This window comes from Corylus avellana, chromosome ca8 (genome assembly GCF_901000735.1).
Source record: "Corylus avellana chromosome ca8, CavTom2PMs-1.0".
NCBI lineage: Eukaryota > Viridiplantae > Streptophyta > Magnoliopsida > Fagales > Betulaceae > Corylus > Corylus avellana.
Genome location: NC_081548.1, coordinates 5,904,802 through 5,922,535, shown reverse-complemented (window position 1 = coordinate 5,922,535; position 17,734 = coordinate 5,904,802). Strand labels below are relative to the sequence as shown.

The following is a 17,734-nucleotide window of genomic DNA, read 5'->3' as shown; positions in this document are numbered from 1 at the left end:
AACGATCTGAATATTATTTAGTTTATTTGAAATGGAGAGGATCCTAATTCATTGGTAACTAGAGATCCTCTCTAGCCGTCAAAGAGAGGAGGAGATCTGAGACGCCATGGGAGGAGGGAGTCATTCCCCTCTTTTCTACTCTTTTCTTACTTCCTTTCCCTCCCCTTCTTGTTTCTTTGAAGGTCTTTCTATCCGCTTTTTTTGAGGCTTTACTTTGCTTTATCGGAAACGGTATCCAACTCTTTTGAAGTCCTATCCAACATATCAAACCCCTCATTGCAGTTAACGTTGGTTTTTGGATTTGTCAAGGTTCTCAGTAGGGCTGGGCACGGGTCAGGGCGGGGTGGGAATCAGACTTTTCCCCACCCACCCCGCACCTTGCAGGTTTTGGGATTTCCAACCCGCCACCCGAGCACAATGAACAATATCTACGCGGGTTCGGGTGTTGCGGGGAGGGGAAATCGTCTGCGGGTTGTGCGGGTTGGGTTCTTTTCCTCCATTTTCGTCTGGTTTTTTCTCCTCCAATTTTGTCTCTCCTGTTCTACATATTTCTTTTCCTCCTACACAACCACAACCCAACATCAGAACCTATAAACAATGGAAACAAAAATTTATTTGTTTGAACAAACAACCCAACATCAGATTAATGAATATCAAGAGATCTCTTGGATCCCATTCATGAAAGAGGTCTAGAGAGAAAAAAAAACTTGGATTGTAGTTTGTGGAGGTGGGAGCGGCGCAGCATTGTCTGGGGAGGTGGAGGGCGGCACAGACGAGAGACGGAGAGAGAGTCACTAACGAGAGAGAACAGACAAGATAGAGCAAGAGAGACGAAGAGAGAGCAAGAGAACGGACTGAGGGAGAGAGGCAGCAGAACAAAATAGAGAGAGGAGTTAGGGTTAGTACCTAGGGTTTTTTCCTTTTTATACTAACGCGGGTTGGATCGGGGTGGGGCGGGTACTTGCAGGGGAAAAAATTCCTATACCCACAACCTGCCCTGCACCGCACGGGTTGGATAAATCCTACCCGAACCCACAAAAATATACACAAAACCCGCGTGGGGCGGGGAGAGGCAGGTCAGCGGGTTGGACGGGTTTTTGCCCACCCCTAGTTCTTAGCTCGAAATCTTTCAAAAATATATCTACTTTCCTACGCCAAACTTAGCATGACACGCGCCTCCTCCACCGGCTACCTCCCGCCTTGCCATCCACTGATGTTTTCTATTATGTGAGTTTTGTTTATGGTTTATTTTCTCATGTATTTTTTTGTTTCTTTGTGTTTCACTTTTGGGTTTGTTTGTCTTCTCTCTACATTTGATTTTAGTAGCAATGTATAAGGTGAATGTTTAGTTGTTTTCTAAGGTTTTATTTATACGAATCCTTAAGAGTAATGATATTAGGTTTTCGGTTTGTCTTTTGTTTTCTTCTGATTCTTTACTATGAGTAAATCATTGACCAATGCGAAGGAGTTTCCAAGCATACAGAAGAATTATCATTATGGTAAAGGCAATAAAGGAGATTGCGTTTGGAAATGCACTTGTAGTGGAGATGAAAAAGCCTGAAAATCAATGACCGGGCAGAGACGTGATTCGCCGAAATTTACTACAAATATGAAACTGGTGGGGACAGTGATATTCAAAGATATTGTCTTATAATAGAGCAATAAGCTATTGTGTATGTCATAAATAATGTTTGGGTTATGGAGATTCCAAATTGTATCTTTGGCATTGTACTCATGGATCATTTTGTCTCATTTGATTGTTATATTAATGAAGAGATATCGTGAAAAAAAAAAAAGAGTTCGACTTTCCACCCAATGCCACTCCACTATTGACTATATGTTAGGACCGACACCTTATAGCAAATATTATATATACATACATTTTCTTTAAATTGGATTCGGTCTATAAAATTATCATGCATCTTTTAGTAAGTGAAAAGTAAACGAGATGGGTCGATTATACGAGATGGAATAATTATAGGAGATGGGCTGATTGTGGATTTGAGCTCACATTAAGGTGTAGTGGGCCTAAGTTTTGAGAAAGCCGAAGAAGGAAAGGAGCTCATGAACCGGCGCCTTTTGTGCAATAAAATGAAGCCCGAGCATTTAAAAGCAGAGCCTAAACAATAAATTGGGAGGAATAGCTTGACATGCAAATGAAGTTACGAAAGTAGAGGAGTTCGTCGCAAAATAAAAAGCTAACCCTTGAAATGGACGGCCATGATGCTATTGTCGTTAATCACTAAGGAGGAGGAGATTTGATTTTTTTTTTTAAGACATAAAAGTGTAACACTCCACTCTAAAATTAGGGTTAAGAATGTTCTTATTTGGCTTATGTATGTTTGTGGTTTGTTCCAAGTATCAAAGTGGGAGAATTTTTTTTTTTTTTTTGGACAACTGTTAAGGGTTTGTGCATTAATTATTGATCAGTGATGCTCGGAACCTAACGATCAATCATTGCCTAAAATGATTGATGGATACGACTTAAAACAAAACGTTCAATCAGTGCAGCCTGCATACAAAAAAAGAAATGAACATCTCAGTATGGAGCTCATGGGTGTAGACTTATTTAAGGGTCTTAGACGACCATTGGCCCCCATTTTTGTCCCCTTTCATCCAAAAACCCTACTGGAAAGAGAGAGAGAGAGAGAGAGAGAGGGGATTTTCTTAAAGTTTCGTGTCTCTACCTTCAAGAGAGGTAAACTCTATATCATAATAATCTCATTTCTTTTTGTGTATTAAGCTTGTTTAGCCTATGACTAGTTTTTGTATAGTGTATATTTCCGTAATTTTGTGTGTGAGTTTGTTGTTAAATAGTTATAAGGAAAATTTTGGTGGTTTGATGATGATTATAGGGTTAGAAAGTTGTAGCCTTTGAGAAGCATGTGTCATTTCACTGCTTTATTATGCATGACTTACTATTTTAAAATATTAAATGTAGACTTACGTGTTTTTTAAGAGCATTTAAGTAAAACCCATGTGTTAGTTGAAGAAAATTTTGGATTTTTGGATGAAATGTTTCAACTTTCGTGTTGGCTCTGATGTTGAGGTCTAGTCTGTGCCTGTTGGGAAGTGTACTAGGTCCTTAAAATGTGTTACATGGGGTAGAGGTATGACCTTTACATTTTTGGAGTTTATATCCAAAGAACGATCAATCGTCTCAAGGACCGATTGATTGGTCAAAACAGAATGATTGACCGTTGTAAGAAATGATCGATTGGTACAGAACGATCGAGCAGTCAACTAGCAGAATATCTAAAAGCCATGTTTTAAGGGTTTTAGGTGTTGTTTAGCTTATATGTGTGACTAATAGTAAAATCTTTCACAAACTTTGGAGTTGGTAATTCTGATAACGGTTGCCAGAAGGACTTTTACGATCAAGGTGAGTTAAGAACACACGGATACTTGCTGTCATTTTTATGACATACTTATCTTATACATATCAAACATGCATGATTTATATTCACATGAAATACTTTGCAAATATGCAAACTCCAACTTTTGTGTAACTATGGATTTGAAACAAAATGTGCATCTGTTAGTTTAATATGTGTATGCATGTAAAAGACAAATATCTCGATACACCGTGTAACGGGATAATGACCACAGGCTACTATTATATGAGCTTTATTCTATGGTCAAAGAGATTTATTTTTATTTCTTGGCCATGGATTCAATGGTTTTACAAGTGACTGACACACCATGTATAGATGTGGTCACAACTACGACCTTGTTAGTGTTATACGTTACTCGGGGTTTAAATATGGTTAGGTCATTAACGAAGACGGTAAGCGACAATATTTGGGGCATTGTTATTGTACTATAAGTCCCTTTAGAAGTGTCAACTCTACCAAAAAATGGCTAAGGTTTTGGATAGACCATACGAAGAAAATCTACTCTCGACCTAATATACAATAAGTTTGTATTCCTGTGTAGACACCTCACTTTAGCTAGGAACTAAGAGATGATCAGACAATAGCTGAAGAAGTTAATATATGGATTAACATATTCTCTCTTTTACCGTCTACCCTCGTCCAGTTCTCCCAACCTGGCTTTCATGAGTCACTGATTATTAGGTATATATGTATAATGACAATTTATATGCATTAAAATGATTGATTTGTTACCAAGATTATGCCTACCCTATTTTGAAATAAACCAATTTTTATACTGACTAATGAAGGCAACACAACTTGTTTTGTAAAACCCCATGACATTTTTTGATTACTATAGTTGAGAAATGTGAAACGTTATTAAAGACTCATTACATAAACAAGTTTAATAATAATTTACTTATTAAGTTGTGGACTTACGCAATTACTTTTCTATATGTAGAACACTTTGGTGTTTTACAGATTAACTAGTCGTCGAATTGTAGAGTGAGTATAAAGTGAAACAACCCTCTACAACCATTTTGGGGGTGATTCGGCCACCCCCAAGGGCCATAAGGCCAAAAGGAAAAAAAGAAAAATAATAATAAGGTTAGCCCCTCGTGGATGGCCAAACCACCCCCCAAGGGCCACAGGGTGGCCAACCTCAAATTGACGATATAAATTGAAATTTAGGTCAGAAAAAATAAAGTTGTTCAACCACATTAGACAAAAATATTATTTAACCCTGAATTTTGTTATCCTCTTTTCATATACTTACACATGTTACTAAGTTAACAAAGATAGGAAAGAATTGTAAGTCACAATATAAATATATTTTTATTTAAAACGAAAAATGAAAATCAATTCGGGCCAATAAAGCATAGTGGAACTCGGGCCAACGCGCTGTGCTTATTGAGGCCCAAAAAAATGGCTTGGCTAGGGTTGCACACGAAACCGGGTCGGGTTTGTCCAGAACATTCCGATCCGTTTCTCCCGCCCACCCACCCTGAGGAACCCTCTCTCTCATCCCACTATAAAAGGAACCAAACGCACACATCGACGCGTCTCTCTCTTCTTTTTTCTTCAGGTTTCCTCCTTGAGCTCTGCAACTCCAAAACCAAACAACACAGGCTCACACACAAACAAATATATTTTACGAATAACAAAAAATTCACATAAATAAGCCCTCAAATTCCTTTCATTCTTACAGTCATTTCTTCGTACATATAAACGTCTGTATACATATCACTCATCTCTCTATCGATTACGAATGGAGGCGGCCATGGACGAACAAGCGAACCAAGCGCAAGAAGAGGCCCAACCTCCTGCGGAGGAGCCCCAGGCTCAGTCCAGAGGGGGAGAAGAGGAGGAAGAAGAGGAACCGAGGAACGAAGACGAGGAGTTGATCGCCAAGGCCCAGAAGCGGATGGAGAAGATCACCTCTTCGCCTGAAAACCCTAGCCCCCTCGTCCTCCATGCCCTCGCCTCCCTCCTAGAAACTCAAGAATCCCTGTACGGATTATTATTATTATTATTTTTTTGTTAATTTCGTTTCGGATATGGCCGATTGGTGGGTTATGATATAATCTTTAGGTTTTGGGTTCGAGAGGTATTGTTCAATTGTTTTGTGCGCGTGTGCATTTGCGTGTCTGTGTGAATCAAGTTCATGAATTTTGTTTATTAATTATTTTAAAAGTGTGAAGGAATTGCCTTTGAATTGTTCGTGTAGAAGTGTTGAAGGACTGATAATTGTTTCCTTAAGGTGTAATTTTTACAAAATATTTTCATTTACATGTTGGAAAGTAAGTTTCTTTTGGGTGGAATCTTTGTGGTAGTTTGATACCCGTTTTTCGGTTTTCTAGAATGCCGATACTGGTTTTGCATTTGTGAATGACGAGTTTCATTTCATTCACTAAGTCTGTTTATCGTTTATGATGAATTGGTATACTTAGTACGATTACTTGGTTCTTGGTAGGTAGGGTTTGAACCTTTTTTTTCTTCTTTGTATACGTGTTTGGGTTAAACGCAGATACATGGAAGAGAATGGTCATTCGTCCAATAATGGCCGTGCTTCGCATAACATTGGACGGCTTGGAAACTTAGTCCGGGTAACTAAACTTGGCCAATATCAACCTTTTCTTCTTCTTCTTCTTCTTCTTCTCTCTTTTTTTTTTTTTGGTCATTATAATTGTTTTTTGCTCCCCCAATCCCTTCCTCTGGAATGCGCCATAGCAACTGCATTTAAGATACTTTAGTGGAGTTCTGTGTCCTAATTCCTTTTTTTTTTTTTTTTTTGGCTCTTATGCTCAGGAGAATGATGATTTCTTCGAATTGATATCTTCTAAGTTTCTATCGGACACAAGATACCCGCCCTCTATCCAGGCGGCTTCTGCAAGGCTTCTTTTAAGCTGCTCGCTGACTTGGATTGTAAGATTGTTGTATTTACTATTTAGTTTGGTTATTATGTTTCTTAAATTTATGGTATGGTATCAATTTAATGGGCTATTATGCAGTATCCTGTTTTCGAAGAAGCCGTTTTGGAGAACATAAAAAATTGGGTGATTGATGACACTATCAGATTTCCTGGTGAAGATCACAACTGCAAGAGCAAGGAGGCCTCAGATTATGAAATGTTGAAGACCTATTCTACTGGGCTTCTTGCTGTATGTTTGACTGGGTATGCTCCTGAAGTAAATAGCTTAACACTTATTTCCAGTTCTCATTATATGGTTTTGCACTAGTTTTGTTCACATTATATCTTAGATATTTCGGTTGATTTCAGTGGTGGTCAAGTAGTAGAAGATGTGTTGACATCTGGTTTGTCTGCCAAGCTTATGCGCTATCTTCGTGTGCGTGTCCTTGGAGAGACAAGTACAAGCCAGAAAGATGCTGCTCATTTAACAGAAAGTAAGCATGCATCCGGCACTACTTGCATAAGAGGTAGAGATGAAAGTCGGGGTAGGGTTCGACTGGCTCTGGAAACAACTTATTTAGATGATATGAGGACAGCGGGTGAGAGGTCCTTAGATGACCAAAGCGGTGAAAGGGATCAGGATAGAAGCATTGTTCGGCAAGGACATGGAGAAGAATGCTGGGTGAATGATGGAGAACCACCTGATGGGTTGGATGAAAGGGTTGATATCTATGATGCAGATGCTGATGGTGAGGACAGATGGCATAGTCGAGATTTCCGAGATGGGAAGGCAAAATTTGGGGATTTGGATGAAAATGGCAGGGATGACTCCTCAAGGCGCAGGGCGAGTCGCGGATCGGCAAGATCCAAATGCAAGGGAAGAGTTAATGAAGGTGGTCTAGAGAATGAACAGATTTTAACCTCACCCGGATCTGGTACTCGATCAGGACAGGGCCGAAGTACAAGAGACAGGAGTTTTTCAAGAAATTTAGATGTGAAAAAAGTACCAGATGCTAAAAAGTCTTCTGGCAGGGTCACATCTGATGCATTGGCTGTTGAAAGAGAGGATACTGATGATTGCTTCCAAGAATGCAGGGTTGGAAATAAAGATATCTCTGATCTTGTAAAGAAAGCAGTTAGAGCTGCCGAAGCTGAAGCAGGAGCAGCCAATGCACCTGCGGAAGCTATCAAAGCAGCTGGTGATGCTGCTGCTGAACTTGTCAAAAGTGCGGCTCTTGAGGTATGCAGTTTGGCTCTTCTTTTTTTTTTTAATATTGACATATGATGTGGAGTCTTTTACTTCTTACTGCTATGCCATTCGCTATGTTCAGGAATTTAAAGCTAAGAATGATGAAGAAGCTGCCATTTTGGCTGCTTCCAGAGCTGCATCCACTGTTATTGATGCTGCAAATGCAATTGAAGTTTCAAGGTAGGTAATTTCATATTTAAGTATGTAATAAAGAGATTGAGGGAGTACTAACAATGTGCTGCTTAAAATTGATAATATTGTAGTTTCGTTAGTTTGAGTAATACTCTAGTAATGCTTCCATGTGATTGGTAACAGGAGCTCTAGTGGCATCAATGGTGTCAGGAGCTCTAGCGGCATCAATGGTGACAGGAGCACTAGTAGCATCAATGGTGATACAATGTATCCAGCCAGCATAGAAACGGAAACTAATGAGGATGTTGAAGAATATTTCATCCCAGACTCTGAATCTCTTGCACAGCTGAGAGAAAAATACTGTATTCAGTGCCTTGAGATACTTGGAGAATATGTTGAAGTTCTTGGGCCTGTACTGAACGAAAAGGGGGTTGATGTCTGCCTTGGACTATTACAACGGAGTTCCAGACTCAAGGAGGCATCAAAGATTGCAATTCTCTTGCCTGATGTAATGAAGCTAATCTGTGCATTGGCTGCTCACCGGAAATTTGCTGCATTATTTGTGGATCGGGGTGGCATGCAGAAACTGCTTGCTGTCCCTAGAATTGTGCAAACCTTCTTTGGTCTGTCTTCCTGCTTATTTACTATTGGTTCTCTCCAGGTAATGGCTTGTTATATCCGATTGTTTGAAACTGATTTTTTTGGTCTATGAGTATTTCCATTATAATCGTTTTTATGTAGTCTGTCATTTGCTTCTCACTTTCTAATAATTCCTTTCAGGGCATAATGGAACGTGTCTGTGCTCTTCCCTCAGATGTTGTTCACCTGGTGGTTGAGTTAGCTATCCAACTTCTTGAGTGCCCTCAGGACCAAGCCAGAAAAAATGCGGCCTTGTTTTTTGCTGCTGCATTTGTCTTCCGAGCAGTTCTTGATGCCTTTGATGCTCAGGATGGTTTACAGAAATTACTGGGCATTTTGAATGATGCTGCCTCAGTAAGATCTGGTGTAAATACTGGAACTCTAGGCTTGTCCAGTTCAGGATCGATTCGAAATGATCGTTCATCTGCGGAAGTACTGACATCATCAGAGAAGCAGATAGCTTACCATACCTGTGTTGCTTTGCGGCAATATTTTAGAGCTCATCTTCTTTTGCTTGTGGATTCTCTCCGTCCAAATAAAACCAATCGAAGTACGGCCCGGAATACGCCAAGTGTAAGGGCAGCCTACAAGCCACTTGACATCAGCAATGAAGCTATGGATGCAGCATTTCTGCAGTTACAAAAGGATCGGAAGCTGGGTCCTGCATTTGTAAGAACTCGCTGGCCTGCGGTTGAGAAGTTCTTAAGCTCTAACGGACATATTACCTTGTTGGAATTATGTCAGGTGTGATATATTCAGGTTTTGTCTTTGCTTTTTTGTTTTTGCTTCTTGCATTCTCATAGCATACTGGTTTTGGTTACATGTAGGCCCCACCAGTTGAGCGTTATTTGCACGATTTGCTTCAATATGCATTGGGTGTTTTGCATATTGTTACGTTAGTACCGAACAGCCGCAAGATGATCGTAAGTGCCACATTAAGCAATAGTCGTGTTGGTGTAGCAGTCATTTTGGATGCAGCAAATAGTTCTAGTAGTTATCAAAAGAATTATGTGGACCCAGAGGTAAGAGATATTTTCCAACTTTTTTTTATCATCTTTGTTCTTCTTCCATAACATTTGTGGATGCTGGAAGCAGGCTCCTATAGACTAGTATTGTGCTTGTCTTTTCATTCACCATTATATCATATTTTCTTATTGTTTACTTGTATCTTTGCAGATCATTCAACCAGCACTAAATGTGTTAGTCAATCTTGTTTGTCCTCCACCTTCAATCAGCAATAAACCACCTGTACTTGCACAGGGTCAGCATTCTGTTTCCGTGCAAGCCTCATATGGTCCTGCCACTGAGACTAGAGATAGAAACACAGAACGTAATATCTCGGATCGAGCTGTTAACACGTCTGGGCAGAGTGATCCGAGGGACCGGAATGGGGAATCTAGTGTGGTAGATAGGGGCAGTGCTGCAGGAGTTGGTACACAGTCCATTGGTAGCTCTTCACAAACTCCTGTTGCAGCCACTTCAGGACTTGTTGGAGATCGTAGAATATCTTTAGGTGCTGGAGCAGGTGGCGCAGGCCTTGCAACGCAATTAGAATTAGGATATCATCAAGCAAGAGAGGCTGTACGTGCCAACAACGGCATAAAGGTTCTACTTTATCTCCTTCAACCACGCATATATTCACCTCCTGCTGCTCTTGATTGTCTCCGTGCTCTTGCATGCCGAGTCCTGCTTGGTCTAGCCAGAGATGATACTATTGCACACATTTTGACAAAGCTTCAGGTAAATGACTGTTTCATATAATTGATAGCTATAGCTTTAGATGAAATGAACTGAATATCATATTCTATATCTTTTTACCATAATTGTGGAATCCTCTTGTGCCAGACATGGTGATAATGAAAGATGTAATCTAAGAAACAAGAATCGATGCTACAGCTTGTATCAAATCCCAACTAAGCCAATTTAGCCCAATCTGGGCTGCTTTAGCTCATATGCAGTTGTATGCTGCTCCAGAGTACTGGGTTTGTAAAGTCAAGAAATAATAGTCGTAGGAGACCTTGTCGTAGTCAACTTTCACTGTTTTAAGAGATGATTTCATTCTGCACTTGTATTTCTTCACTGCAGATAATAATTATTTTATCCCATTTAAGCTTTTGCAATACATTTTTGTCTGTCAATGTTATACTTTGCCACTTACCTTTGGGAAAAAAAAGATGTTATACCGTGCTGTACTCATAGTTGTCTGGATGTTAAGTCATAGTTGTCTGAATTCTTCAACTATTATGGGAAATTCGTGGACAAATTTTCATAGGTAATTTACTTTGTGTTTACTAAGTGCAATTTGGTGTTCTAGGTTGGGAAGAAGCTATCAGAGCTAATTCGAGACTCAGGCAGCCAGACGACTGGAACTGAGCAAGGCAGGTGGCAAGCTGAACTTTCCCAGGCAGCAATTGAGCTGATAGCAGTAAGCGGCCCCCCCTCCCCCACCCCCCACCCACCTTCTCCTTCTCTCTTTCCTCGGATGTGGGGCCCCCTTTTTGTTTAATATTCAGAAAACTAGGGGTAGCTTAGAGGTCATGAGTTTGAGCTGGATTCCCATATAAGCAAGCACAAAAAGAAGTTGTTCAACAATAATAATCTCTCTCTCTCTCTCCTTTCTTCATTTTAGAAGTATCTGAAGCTCATGTTGCACAATTATTTGCAGATTGTGACAAATTCAGGGCGTGCAAGTACATTAGCAGCTACTGACGCTGCTACTCCTACTTTGAGGCGAATAGAAAGAGCAGCTATAGCTGCTGCTACTCCTATTACTTACCACTCCAGGTACTTATTAATTTCTTCTGTAGCATGGTTGTGCACATTCATCCACTCCTTTCTGCCAACTCCTTTCTTTTCACTTTTTGACTCTCTCTTCTTGTGGTTGACATATTTGAAAATCCCAGGGAACTCTTACTTCTAATGCATGAACACCTACAGGCATGTGGTTTGGGTGCAACTGCTGCTACACTGTTAAAAGAGGCTCAGTTGGCACCTTTGCCATCCTTGGCAGCTCCATCATCTCTTATGCATCAAACCTCCACACAAGAAGCACCCCCTATACAACTCCAGTGGCCCTCTGGTAGAGCCACTTGTGGATTTCTAACAGGAAAATCTAAACTTACTCCACGGGATGAGGATACAAGCTTGAAGTGTGATTCAGCTGCATCTTCTTCAAAGAAAAAATTACTGGCTTTCTCGCCTAGTTTTGGTTCACAGTCAAGAAACCAGTTGCAATCCAATGATTCTCAGTCGGGATCTGTCAGGAAAGTCTTCAGTGCTTCAAAACAATCTTCTGCATTCGCAATTGTATTAGAAACATCATCAGAGTCCTTGATGAAACCTAATTCTGATACAGAGTCCCACTGTAAGACTCCAATCTTATTGCCAATGAAGCGAAAATTATCTGAGTTAAAGGACATTGGGCTGGTCTCATCCTCTGGAAAGCGACTCCACACCAGTGAGCAAGGACTTCGGTCTCCAGTTTGTCCAACACCCAATACTGTTCGGAAAAGCAATCTACTAGCTGATACTACTGGGCTTTCTACACCAAGTTCTAACCTAAGAGATCAGCATTGGCGATCAACGCCAACTGGTTACTTGGCAGATTATATGGATGACAACCAATATGGTAACGCCCATATGGGTCAGGTGACACCATTCTCGCACCTTGGGCTTTTAAATGATCCTCAGCCCAGCAGCACAGAGCGGTTAACTCTAGACTCTCTTGTTGTTCAATATCTGAAGCACCAGCATCGCCAATGCCCTGCCCCTATAACCACTCTCCCTCCACTTTCCCTCTTACACCAGCATGTTTGTCCTGAACCTAAACGAAGCCTTGATGCCCCATCAAATGTGACGACCCGACTTGGTACACGTGAGTTCAAAAGTATGTATGGTGGGGTGCATGGAAATCGTAGGGATCGCCAGTTTGTTTACAGCAGATTTAGACCATGGAGAACTTGTCGGGATGATGCTGGTGCCCTTTTGACATGCATTAGTTTTCTTGGAGACTCCTCCCGTCTTGCAGTTGGCAGCCACTCTGGAGAGCTCAAAATTTTTGACTCCAACAGCAACAGTGTGCTGGAGAGCTGCACAAGCCACCAGTATCCTTTGACATTTGTTGAGTCATATCTTTCCAGTGAGACACAGCTGGTGCTTTCGTCGAGCTCCGAGGATGTAAGGTTGTGGGATGCAGCTTCAGTCTCAGCTGGGCCAATGCATCCATTTGAAGGGTGTAAGGCGGCAAGGTTCAGCAAATCTGGAAACATTTTTGCAGCCCTGTCCTTGGAGCCTGCACGACGAGAAATTCTCCTGTACAATATCCAGACCTGCCAGGTGGAAACAACACTGTCAGACCACCCTTCTGCCAATTCTACAAGCCGGGGTTCGCTCATACACTTCAGCCCTTCAGACACTATGCTCCTATGGAATGGAGTCTTGTGGGATCGGCGGGTTTCTGGTCCTCTTCATCGGTTTGATCAATTTACTGATTATGGAGGTGGTGGCTTTCATCCAGCTGGGAATGAGGTATGCAGGACCCTGCTGCTACTACAATAGTTGTCGTGGTATCTCTAATATGAATATCATTTAGTGGGTAATCTTTTGCAGGTTTCATCACTAGAGCAACAGTTTCTTTAGTTCCTTTTAGTTTATCCTATGTTAAAAACCTCCCCAAATAATAATAATAATAATAATAATAATAATAATTATTATTATTATTATAAAGATCAATATTATTTAGAAAATGGTTAATGTTCGAATAACTTATTACTATTATTTTCTTTTTGAATAGTAGGGGTTTGGCCTTTTCTATGTCACATATGATTGTGTTTGTTAAGATATTTGAAGTTAGGTAGTTGAGATTTCAGACAAGATCAGTAGAGGTAGAGAGAATAACTTAATCATATAAACTGTTTGATGGGCTTTTTTCAGTATCTTGAAGATTACTTTATTATTTTGATAACTCATCTTGAAGTTCCAGTTTTTCTAGATGCTCCTTAAAAAATTTCTGTCTTTAAAAAGAGTTTACCAAAGTTCACAACTGACATTTACTTCTTCCATTCATTCACCTATACATGCCAGTCTGCATTGCCTGACTTTTGTTTGCTAGCTCGTAGTTTCCAACCCCCTTCCTCTTCTTTCCTGTGATTTTTTAACATAATACTTCCATTTTTGACAGGTAATTATAAACTCGGAGGTCTGGGATCTCCGGAAGTTTAGGCTCCTTCGAAGTGTACCTTCATTGGACCAAACAGTGATTACGTTTAATGCACGTGGTGATGTCATTTATGCAATCCGGAGAAGAAATCTTGAGGATGTAATGTCATCCGTTCACAACCTACATCGAGCCAAGCATCCCCTCGTTGAGGCCTTCCGCACTGTTGACGCAGTCAACTATTCTGACATTGCCACTATTCCAGTAGATCGATGTGTCCTTGACTTTGCAACAGAGCCAACAGATTCCTTTGTAGGGTTGATTACACTGGATGACCCAGAAGAAATGTACTCTTCAGCTAGGGTTTACGAAATCGGTCGCCGACGGCCAACTGATGATGATTCTGATCCTGACGATGCTGAGAGCGAGGAGGAGGACGAGGATGATGATGATGGTGATGTGGACTCTCTACTAGGCACAAATCTTGATGGGGATGGTGAAACTGATGCTGATGATATGAGCAATGATGATGATGATGATAGCATCAGCGACCTCGAAGATGATGATGATGATAGGGATTTCATCATGGATGGTGGGGGTGGAATTCTAGAGATTGTTACAGAAGGTGATGAAGACGACGATGATAGTCAATTGGTTGAATCTTTTAGTAGCGACGATGAGGATGATTTTATGGGCAACGGTTTTGGTTATTAAATGTTACTTAAGTCTTCGATTGGCTTTAATTGTAGCCCAGATTATGTAATTATTGTTTATGAGGTTTTTCCTTTCCCTTTGTTATCTATTTATTTATTATTCTTACCAGAAAGAGAAATGTGGAGGGAGAAGAGAAGAGCATTCCAATCTAGTTCATTTTCTTTTCTTAGCTCTGGTGCATGTTTTCATCTATTTTTATTATAACCATTTTTTTTTTCTTTATGCACAGAGCTCATCTCACAAAGGCCCATGCAGGTCTCAGTATTGCCATAGTTCAAAGCTTGTAATATATCAAGTGGATATGATTTGTCTATAGCGGTTAAAAGGGGATAAATAAATGATATTTAGCCCCTAAATTTTGATTTAGTCTTTTGAGTTTTTAATTTCAAGAATAAGTTTAGGTTTTGCCCAAATTTTATATAGGCCTCTTTGTCATTTTACTGTCAAAATTAACGTTTTGTCATTTTGCCATTTGTTACTTGTCTCATTACGTGTAATACTAAAAGTAATGACTTTTGTTCTCCTTTGATCGTCAAAGCTAATGTGGCTTTTAACATTACTAATTTGATCAAAATTTATTGGTAATTATCTCAAATTTAATAATAATTTTAAAAAACAGTACTTTTAGAGAATAAAAAGTCCTACTGTTAACATCACTCTCATTTTACAAGTCTATGACAACACTAGGGCCTAACAAGGTTTGCCCAAAATTTCATAAACAAAATTTCATAATCCATTATCCAAAATCAAATTTAATATATATATATTTTTCTTAGATAAGTTCAATAGCCAATCAAGAAGGTTATTGGCCAAACTATGGTTTTTGATCTCTAAATCATATATCAAATTTGAATTTTGTCTACACCATTAGATATATAAAATTCAATTTTAATCATAAAATAGTTTGTAAAATTTAGAGAATTCATATTCGTATTAAATGCATCTTGACATTTTCATCTAAAACGGAGAGAAATAGTTTCATGGTCCAAATTAAATTCTACAAAATTATTGATTTATATATTATCATATGATAAATATATTGCCATGCCATTTAAACCGTAAAATAGTTATTCTCAAATTCACTTGAAATGGTTTCTCTTCCTCCATGATACTTTTTTTTTTTGTTTTTTTGAAATGCTTATTCCCATGATATTACTTTCAATTGAACTAATCATTAATTACACTCAATAGAAATGATTACACGTAACTTGGTGAAAAAAAAGAAAAAAAAAAAGAAAAAAAAAAGAGAGAAATGCCTACGTAATTAACATTATTATTGTATACTTACCCTTAAAAAAAAAATACTAACGTGACATGAGTTGATGTTGAATGGTGCGGAAAATCATAGAACCTGGCCATATTAATACATTATCCCATCAATGCCGATGTGGTTTTGTCTAGAAGTTATTAGCATCAGCTAAAGGGTCAATGAAGTCTTGAAAACATATCCAAAACCTCAAAAGTCACGTCCACAAAATCAATAATTTAAAGATAATTTAAAATTAAAATAAAAAAAGATATAATCATCCCCATGCACCGCATAGCTTCTGCGTCGAAAGTCCGAAGTGGGCATATTATATATGCGAGGGGAAGGGAATACTTTTTAGCACGAGCACCTTTTTGGCTGCTTCTTCTTGTTGTGTCTTAAACGTCTTGTTGTGTCTTAAACGTACCCCAGGCTGCCCTGTTCAGAGAGCAAACGAAAACCCAGACTCCGTCGCCGGTTCTCTTCCTCGCAAAGATGTTGACGGCAAAATCGATAATGAAACACTACCCACCTCTCTCATGCTCTTCAAAAACCCGAACACAGACACAAACCCCCAAGAAACCCAACTTCGCATTCTCGATTCTCCACTCTCCCTCTCCCAAAGCACGCTCCCTCTCAATCACAAACACGGCACAAGATGACGTGGGCACCGCAGGTCAGTTCCGAGTCGACATTCTATCGGAATCGCTGCCATTCATCCAGAAATTACGGGGAAAGACCATCGTGGTCAAGTACGGTGGCGCAGCCATGAAATCACAGGAGCTCCAGGCCTCCGTCGTTAACGACCTCGTCCTCCTCGCCTGCGTCGGCCTTCGCCCCGTCCTCGTCCACGGCGGCGGACCCGAGATCAACCAATGGCTGAAGCGCGTCAACATCCCTCCAGTCTTCCACGAGGGGCTCCGTGTCACCGACTCCCAAACCATGGAGATCGTCTCCATGGTGCTTGTCGGGAAAGTGAACAAACAACTGGTGTCCCTGATCAACAGGGCAGGCGCCACCGCCGTTGGGCTCTCCGGCATGGACGGCCAGCTCCTGACTGCCCGGCCCAGCCCCAAGTCCCAACAGTTAGGGTTTGTCGGCGAGGTTGCCCGCGTGGACTCCACCGTCCTGCGTCCGCTCATCGACAGCGGACACATTCCGGTCGTGACGTCTGTGGCGGCAAACGAGTCGGGTCAGCCGTACAACATCAACGCGGACACGGTGGCGGGGGAGCTGGCGGCGGCGTTGGGGGCCGAGAAGCTGATCCTGCTGACGGACGTGGCGGGGATCTTGGAGGACAGGGAGGATCCGGATAGTTTGGTGAAGAAAATAAGCATCGACGGAGTGAAGAGGATGGTGGAGGAAGGGAAGGTTGGGGGTGGGATGATTCCCAAGGTCCATTGCTGCGTGCGATCGCTGGCGCAGGGCGTTAGGACTGCAAGTATTATTGATGGGAGGGTGCCGCACTCGTTGCTCTTGGAGATCATGACCGATAAAGGGGCTGGAACGATGATTACTGAGTGAACAAAAATCTTAAATGTGGGCTGCCCTACTTTTGTTTCCTTTCTTCTTCTGATTTTTTATGCATGCGCAAGGAAAAAGGGATTGGGAGCTTAATTCGTTCTGTTATATGGAAGTTTTAATAAAGAAAGAGGCTTTGAAACTTTTGTCTTAATATTCTATCTCATCATACGCATTTGTGATACAAGAACATGAGAATAATATCAGCTCGCATATGCTAAAAATGAAAAATACCTCCAACATCTATATATATATATATATATATATATAAAAGCCGTAACCCCTCTTAGAAGTGTCTTAAAATTGCGACATGTGACGTGAACTCTTTTTTTTTAAAGGCTAAACCGGTTATTTAAGGCATAATTTTTTAACCGGTTTTTTCTTAAAAAATCGGTCATTAATTAGTGTTATTAATTGCGTTAATTATATTTTAAGAATTTTCCATATATAAATTATTCAATAAATTAAGTATTATTAATGCATGTCCGAATCAAATATATATGGAAACAAATAATTTAAATCCAATTATTAGGTATTTCTTACAAAAAATAATAATTATGTATTAATAAGTTTAGTCAGTTTTTTTTTTTGGAAAAGAAGAAATAGTCTTCATTATTAGATGGAAACTAATAACAAGAGCCAATGCTCTACAAAGCTAGAGCTAAACGCTCTAAATTGACAATACTCAAAATACAAGACAATCTTCAATCCAAACTCGATCATAGGGGTTTTAAGACGCTTCCTTTGCGACGTTGTGCACTGCCATATTTTCCTCTTGCTTTATATGACCAAC

The 17,734-nt window shown here is 40.1% G+C and overlaps 2 protein-coding genes across 2 annotated transcripts; both read left to right on the top strand.

Annotated features, from left to right (window-relative positions):
• Positions 1-4,952: 4,952 nt before the first annotated feature.
• Positions 4,953-14,343, top strand: LOC132189057 (DDB1- and CUL4-associated factor homolog 1). Its single transcript, XM_059603543.1, has 14 exons — positions 4,953-5,384; positions 5,902-5,980; positions 6,183-6,299; positions 6,386-6,549; positions 6,655-7,525; positions 7,617-7,714; positions 7,850-8,327; positions 8,447-9,049; positions 9,133-9,327; positions 9,482-10,045; positions 10,620-10,730; positions 10,971-11,089; positions 11,209-12,832; positions 13,485-14,343. The coding sequence occupies exons 1-14, from the start codon at positions 5,143-5,145 to the stop codon at positions 14,172-14,174; spliced, it is 5,955 nt and encodes a 1,984-aa protein (XP_059459526.1). The 5' UTR covers positions 4,953-5,142; the 3' UTR covers positions 14,175-14,343.
• A 1,488-nt stretch (positions 14,344-15,831) lies between these two features.
• LOC132190552 (acetylglutamate kinase, chloroplastic-like) lies at positions 15,832-17,042 on the top strand. Its single transcript, XM_059605575.1, has one exon. It carries the CDS (start codon positions 15,916-15,918, stop codon positions 16,942-16,944), a length of 1,029 nt encoding a protein of 342 aa, XP_059461558.1. The 5' UTR covers positions 15,832-15,915; the 3' UTR covers positions 16,945-17,042.
• The last annotated feature ends 692 nt before the right edge of the window (positions 17,043-17,734 follow it).